At 43.4% G+C, this 8173-nt stretch overlaps 1 protein-coding gene across 1 annotated transcript; it reads right to left on the bottom strand.

The window, feature by feature from the left end:
• On the bottom strand, positions 1 to 4559 carry hapln2 (hyaluronan and proteoglycan link protein 2). The gene is made up of 6 exons (XM_076081218.1): positions 4526 to 4559; positions 4204 to 4308; positions 2946 to 3302; positions 1175 to 1291; positions 917 to 1099; positions 1 to 278 (listed from the first exon to the last, which is right to left on the bottom strand). Exons 1-6 carry the CDS (start codon positions 4557 to 4559, stop codon positions 1 to 3), a joined length of 1074 nt encoding a protein of 357 aa, XP_075937333.1.
• Positions 4560 to 8173: the final 3614 nt, after the last annotated feature.

Here is an 8173-nt window from a genome sequence, read left to right as displayed (position 1 = left end):
CTACTTATAGCAATAGGCGCCGTACAGATGCATCATCTTGTTGGGGAATCCAAATGAGCGCACCCCTGCTTCGGGGATGCCCCCGCAGTGCTCCCTAGGGTTGCTGATTGGAAACCGTACGCTACCGTCGCTCAGCCAGCCGCCGTCGCACTGGTCGTAGTTTTGGAAATGCCAGGCGGAGTAAAGATGGCCGACCAACGCCAACTCGCCGCCCTGACGTTGACACGCGTGTCCTGCCTGTTCGAAGGAGAAAGATCCTGATACGTAGGAGACGGAGCCTGTGAGAGGACGAGACACATCCACAGAAGTTCAGTCCACTGGCTGTTGATTTAAATGCGAACATGGTTTTGTTTAAAATGGGACAAGTGCTTTATTTTTTAACTAATTTGTCACATTTATCTGATTGCAGTGGAAGTCTTCATGTATTTTCCCTCTAATTCACATTTTCATCATGTCGCCCTCCTTTCAGCCACTTCCCCAGACCCCTTTGATCCTCTACCTGTCCACCAAACCCTGTCCTGCCTGGCCCTCAGTCCTGGTTGCACCGATTAAAAGCATTCATAATAACTAAATAGAAATAGACCATCTTCTCTCTGATGGTCTGATTTACTGATGTAGGTCATATAGAGGATCAGGACTAAACTGAGACTGGTTCACAAGTTCCTCACAGTAACTTTAAGATAACAATTTTACAGTTGTTATTTCTACTATGAATGTTTGATGGAAAAACTGCTGGGGAGTGGTAGCATCTCCCTGAGCCTGCTACCACTCCGAGCTGGCCCCTAATAAGCAGAAGAAGATGGATGGATGCATTTTTTTGCATTATTGCATTATTACTTTCATTTTTCCGATTCAGATTCTGCCTCCAATCTGCTTCCAGCTTCCAGTCAGGAAAATGAGACTGCTCTGAGCTTACCAGATGTCTGGGAGGTGAAGCAGAAAGCGTCAAACCGATCGTGGTTCTTATCTTTTGGCCCGTAACTGCGAATGCCAGGGAGCAGTTCTCCTCCACAGGCAGGCCGAGGATTAACAATGGGGTAATGAACGGTCCCATCGTGGAGCCAGCCGGCATTACACCAGTCCAGACCCTGCGTCCACGCTGCAACGAGAAGACATACTGGTTTTAAGAGAACTGATATACCGGCATTAAAACACATTATTGGTTGCACAGTACCTCTGTACAGCTGGTTGTATGAGGCCAAAGTGCCATCTTGCTGAGCACAAACCTCCTTCGCCTCATGGAAAGTGAATCTGTAGTGGCCACTTTTACTCTGATATGGGAACACCACACCTGATGGAAGACATTTGTCAGAGTTTATGTTTTTACACTTGTACTGTATCCTGTGTATTTCAAATACATACATTAAACCGGTAAGTTTAACATTTTGAGAAGACACTGGGCTCCTTTTTACTTCAATTCACCACAGAAAAATGGTGAATTGATAGAAAATACAAAATAGCAAGCTGATTCGTGAGTTAAAGTTTTACTTTCATTGTTTTTTTTAATTCGTAAATGACAGAGTTGGCTAACGTCATTAGCTATGTGTTTGTTTGCCAGGTGATATTTGTGTTTGTCAGCTGAATTAATTAGTCTGGCATTCTGTGAATCATTTTGGTTTTGCTTTCAATAAAACTTGAAGGTAGCAGCACTATCGCAGTCAGGGCAACGTTACAAATACAACCTAGCAAACAAGCATATAATGCTGGCTAACATTTGTGCTTTGAGTTAGCTAATGCTAAATAATGTTTTTTCTTTGCGTTAGCCAAGCTGTCATATTGCTAATATATCAAACTAATAGGACTTACGGGTTTGACCCATTCTCCTCCCCGAGCACTCATCATTCGGGGGTTTTTGCGGTCTTTTTTCCTGGTCCATGATTACGTGGGAAATAGTCACGAAATGCAATCTATTGGTGTCGTGTACTAGGGCAATAATTGCCTTTCTTTTTTGTCCCTTGAAACAACTTTTTTTTCAAGCTGACATTACAATAAAAACAAACGTTAGGTTAAGGAAAAACATCATGATTGGCCATAAAATAACTACGTACAGTTATGTTTAGGCAACAACATCAACAGTTATGTTTAGGCAACTAAACCACCAACAGTTAGGTTTAGGCAACGGAACCACCAACAGTTAGGTTTAGGCAACGGAACCACCAACAGTTAGGTTTAGGCAACGGAACCACCAACAGTTAGGTTTAGGCAACGGAACCACCAACAGTTAGGTTTAGGCAACGGAACCACCAACAGTTAGGTTTAGGCAACGGAACCACCAACAGTTAGGTTTAGGCAACGGAACCACCAACAGTTAGGTTTAGGCAACGGAACCACCAACAGTTAGGTTTAGGCAACGGAACCACCAACAGTTAGGTTTAGGCAACGGAACCACCAACAGTTAGGTTTAGGCAACTGAACCACCAACAGTTAGGTTTAGGCAACTGAACCACCAACAGTTAGGTTTCGGCAACTGAACCACCAACAGTTAGGTTTCGGCAACTGAACCACCAACAGTTAGATTTCGGCAACGAAACCACCAACAGTTAGGTTTCGGCAACGAAACCACCAACAGTTAGGTTTCGGCAACGAAACCACCAACAGTTAGGTTTCGGCAACGAAACCACCAACAGTTAGGTTTCGGCAACGAAACCACCAACAGTTAGGTTTCGGCAACGAAACCACTACCACAAAACCTCAATGCGGTGTCGACCACCGGTCTTCTGGTTGAATGTCCTGTTTGCTCTGACTGTTGCTTTGTCACATGGATGCATTTAATCGGTGTCTCCACCACCAATAAGGCTCCTAATTGACATCATTGGCATTATTTTCATCCTAAGCAACACTGAAAACAATTAACAATTCGTGTCCATGTACACAAAATCAATACATTGCATTTCGTGTCTAATTGATGAACTGCCATGATACTGGGCAGGAATATTGTGAATTACCTTCAATCCTTAACGCAATGACAACACTCTCATCCTCGATGCCATTGACAAGCTCGCAGCGATACATGCCACCATCTTCCAGCTCGAGACCACGGAGCCGCAGGGAGGCGTCCATGGTGTGAGCCTTCGGGAGGGAAGCCCGCGGGCCAAGATGGCCGTATGGCTTGAAGGCGTGCGCATTTGATATCATGATAATGTTCTCCTGACCCACGTGTTCCGGCTCCAGCTTTGTCCATTTCACTTTGTAATGGCTCGGTCTGATTCTCAGGATGCACGGCAGGGTGGCGTTTTCTCCCCTTCGGGCGACGACATCAGCGTACATGAGCGGCTCAAGGAGGTACTTCAGCTTCCTGGGTCCTGCATGTGAAACAGGATCCAGGAGGTGTCAATAGAGTGCAGCAGGAATGAGTTCTAAAACCCAGAAATGAGTCAGCACTTTTGCACTTCTGGCTCCCTCGTCTTGTATTTAGTGCGTTGGGATGAACACTAGTGTATGCATCCATACATGTATGAATTAAGAGCCTTGTACACAAAGAATATGAACATATTGTGACAACTTTAAATGGATGGTAAATGGACTTGTATTAGTATACCGCTTTGCTGTTCTTTCGAATGTTCCGAACAATCAAAGCACTTTTACACTACATGTCATTTACCCATTTATCCACTGATGGCTACAGGGCCCATAGTCACCTGCCCATCAGGACTACTCATTCTCACCCATTCATACACCGGAGACACAGCCTTCGAGAGCAATTTGTCAGCGACATGGACTGGACCGGGGATCGAACTGACAATCTTCTGATTCATACTAAACTCTCCCTGTCAGTACAGATCTAGCCACTCCCTTCATGCCCTGCAGTAAAACCTTTCCCCTCAGCTCCGCCCACTCACTCACCTGCTCCCCATCTCCCTGATTAGTCTCTCAGTATACTGTATATACCTGCCCATCCCCAGTATGTCCACATTGTCTAGTGTGGATCTTTTCAGTGTTATTCTGCTTGCCTGTGACTTGAGCTTTTGGGTTTAAGCTCATTTATTTTCTAAACTGTAACACATGGCCAAATGTGGAGTGGAAACCACATCCACCCGGCTCACACCAGTACTAGTTGGAGTGCAGCCTTTCGAACACTATGTTTTCTCCTCCACACACCTGGCCAATCACAGCGTTACGTGCGTGTTCTTGTCATATTGTCAGTTTCAGAAAGAAACAAAATTCCTGAGGTTGCCAAAAGCTCATTCATCATCTTTTCTGTACCTTCTCTGTTGGAGGTATAGATAGCTGAAGTCCAGGCGAAGCAGCTTGATGTTAATAGAAGAATCACAGCAAAGTTCATTATGAAGGGAGTCTCTCTTTCCGCTCCTGCAGTTCATAAGAGAAAAGCTTCAGATTCAGTCTTATTCGGTGCATTCAAACCAATCACACTATGTCTTTGTTCTCACATTCCACCTGAGAAATTGCAGTAAATTACATCAAAGAATTGTAGTTGCTTAGGATCGCAAATTCCATGTCAGCGTACAAACTTGTGTTTTTAGCTTTGCTCTAATATCAACAATCAGGAAAATAAATAGTTCAGAACCTGTGAAGTTGTGAAGATGCAGATGTCCGATCATCCTCCTGCGTTGTCCCACATGATGAAGATGTTTTCAAAGTATCTTGAGTTCCTGATTAATCCATAACTTCTGGGATTAGAATCAAGTGTTCATCCCTGTTGGCTCTTGAGTCCGAAGCCCTGAATGTTCAGCTGTCATACCCGGTTCATCTCTCTGTCACTCTCTCACCCCTCCCTCTCTCTCCTCGCTCTGGTCTTATGGTCCAGTCTGTTGTCATCAACGTGTGAACAGGATTGTTGTCCTCTCTGCTCCAGATGTTGACGACCATATAAAGGTCTGACACACTGTCTTTGTCTCCAATTTCTTCTTTGTTTTGTTCATTCAAAGCAGAACAACATGAAAAAAAGATCTGAAGGAATTCAAGTTTGAGTAGTTTCACACTCTTTCAAGTTTCCACAACTGATATTGAAATGTGAAACGGGCATCTTGTTTTGTAAAATCTGCACTACCTATGGCTTTAAAATTCTAAGCTTGTTAGACTTTTGGACGTACTCAAAGATCGAGACGAAGACCCAATCCTGCACCTTTAAGAACCTGATCTGAATCCAACTGGTATCCTAAATTTGTGACCCAAAACCCAACCTCAGACCCGAAGCTTTATTTTTTTCTTTATTTCCTTCATCACTGACCATTAGCAAGCTAGGCTAAAGCAACAAATTGGCTGATCATGATTGGCTATTATAAAAATGACATTAAAGAAACAAACACCAAAGTGATGCATTATTATGAATCATACCGCTTTTTTTTGACAGACCGTCTAGACAAGCGCTAGGGTTGGCTATGCGTCTATGGTCGCCGAGGTACCCCGACCTGATTTGTTCAGGTCCTAAGCTCTGGCCGATGGATGTTTGTGGCCATAACTTACTCGAGGTTGATGCCATACTTAAGCAATCGTCTCCGCCTCAACCAGCTACACAGGGCGGGTCTTGCAAAGAAATGCAGTGGGATTGATAATTCTGCAAAAACTGACGGGTCCATTTAATTTAGAGTTATTTCATTGTCTCTCTGATAGCAAGCATGCTGACTAGCTAGCGTGCAAGCAAGCTATGTTGCTACCAGGCGACAACCTTTGAAAACCTGCATTCTCTCTAGTGTCCACCAGGGGGCGACTCCTCTGGTTGTATAGAAGTCTATGAGAAAATGACTCTACTTCTCTCTTGATTCATTACCTCAGTAAACATTGTAAACATGAGTTTATGGTCTCAATCTCTAGTTTCAAGTCTTCTTCAATACAGCATGATGTTCATTTAGTACATTATGGTCCATTTAGAGTCAAACAGACCATAAAGCAGTCCAAATATGGTCACTTCATTTCTTGTTTTTATTTACGTTTGGCAGCGAGCACGGAGCGCTTGGAGGTCGGAAGTTGGAAATTTGAACTGGGAAATTCCCACTGCCAACTTTGACTGAAACGCAGCTTGCTCATTAACTGTGTTGCTGCCACCATTTCTTCAACATTGGGGAGACAATGATTTAGTTTGAACCCTGAAGAAACAGTTCAGATCACCTAAAAACATTTTTTTACTAGTCCTAAACCTTCAGAATCAGAATCAGAAAGAGTTTATTGCTAAGTACGTTTGCAGACACATGGAATATGGCTTGTAGATTGGTGCATGACAATAAACACAGTACAATAGTATAAGCATAATCTAAAAATAGAAAATCTTAAAATTTGCAGGAAAATACAACCACTCGGTATTTCGCAACAGTTTAACACAAATCATTCATTTCGTAACAGAATCTAACTTTTTATTTCCTGTAACAAGAGGGATGAATATGGAATATATATAAATATCCTAACTAATAAAAATGTGAAATGCATATTGTAGCATGCAGCGTGTTCGGTGATGAGCCGTCACTGAGCCCGGCGGACAACAAACCTGCCTGTGTTTTCTAACCTTTCCCAGAAGGCTGTTGCCAACGAGGACTATAGTGTGCATTCAGCCATCTTTGTTGTTGCCCACAGAGCTCTGGGGGCAGTGGGAGAGGAAGCTGGGTCGGCTCTAGTTTCCTCTGCCGCCGTGGCTCCCCCCCACTGGGACACAAGGGCCGCTTTGTGAGGGTCACGGTCTCCACGCAGTGACAGCAGGCGGCGGTCACACAAACACCGTCCAATGCTGAAAAATGCTTTTTTCCGCTTGTGTTGCCTATCCATTGTGCTCCGTCATCAATGGGACTCTTTCTTGCCCTCCAATTAGTATTCACCCAAACACCTCTAGGTGAAAATGGCCAACTGTCTCTGCAGCACTACTACCGTCCGTCCGTCTGCAAATACTTTTGTACGGCTAGAAGGACAGCAAATGCACTGCAACAAATGCAAATAGAGAAAGTCATATGAAGAACATTTCTTTATTACTTTGACATCAAATGGGTCTCATTAAGAAAATCACCTGTAAATTAAGAAATATATTCACCAATTTGACCCATAAGTCAAAATGACATGCACTGCAAATACTGAAATCCTGCAAGTAGTAAAGAATTAAGGCGTAATTCATTTTCAGAACAAGGTTGATTTTTCTGAACTTTAGCACCGCAAATAAAGTCATCAACCAATCACGTTGTCTGTAGTGGAGATAATCAAAACATACACTGTAGTGTACATTACATTACATTATTAATATTACATTACTGTACAGTATTACACAGCTACCTCAGACAGACTGACCCAAGTTGTGTGTGCCTCCCCTATTACCAAAATAAGAAAACATACTTTCAGTATTGTGATTAATTTAAGCATTTAAGCAGTTATTTGGCATCCCCATCTCCTCTCTATCTAACAGCTCCTCACATTGTGGTGAGTGAGCAGCACACACATCGCCCTCTGCTGCACGCAGACTGTATGAATACCGTGATGCTCGTCTTCTAAATGCTCCTTAGTTTGTCCAGTTTAACACAACTGTGGTTTCACATTTCATCCTGACTAATCTTTACGAGTGAGGTCAGAGGTCAAACATGAGGACAACACCACGTCTTCGTGCAAGGAAGACAAACATGTAACGCAGATTTTATAATGAATAGTGTTTATTGTGTTGTTTTATAATAAACTGAAGTTAGTTTGAGTCCTAACGTGAGAGATTTGAAAGATTGTTTTACTTTTAAACAAGTGAGTCATTTCTGAGCTTCTTCGTTTATTGATTTCATCTCCTTCCTGCTTTCCTGTCTCCTCTGCAGCTCTTGAAGACTCTCAGTAGAGGTTAGCCTGCAGGTGAACTCTCTCGGCCCTGCAGCGATCCCCGACACTTCATCTTTATTTGATTGATGGATTCGTGCTTAGTTTTAGATTACACTCCTGAAGCTGGGAATCATTGAGAGTTATTTGTTCATGAGTATTCTTGTTCATCCTGTTTAGGTTCTTAATTAACCCGACAGAAGCCTCTTGAAAGCACAAGCTGCTCTTCTTTTCGGCAGATCTATGCTGCCATAAAGAGCCATTTGTCTTTGTGATGTGCTGAATGACTGAACGTCCCCTCCCGTCCACGTGAGACAGATGAGCGAGGCTGATATGGGAGCAGGTCGGGCCTGCCTGCAGCCCTGATGTCGTATCGGTTTGCGTGGTGCGCCAAAGCGTGACTCTGCTGCCAAAAAGGCGTGACAAACGGGCAGGGTTATGAAGG

Source organism: Anarhichas minor, unplaced genomic scaffold (assembly GCF_050575085.1).
Source record: "Anarhichas minor isolate MPS153535 unplaced genomic scaffold, ASM5057508v1 ptg000079l, whole genome shotgun sequence".
Classification (NCBI taxonomy): Eukaryota; Metazoa; Chordata; class Actinopteri; order Perciformes; family Anarhichadidae; genus Anarhichas; species Anarhichas minor.
The sequence above is the reverse complement of the archived record's forward strand: the minus strand, read 5'-3'. Positions and strand labels throughout refer to the sequence as shown.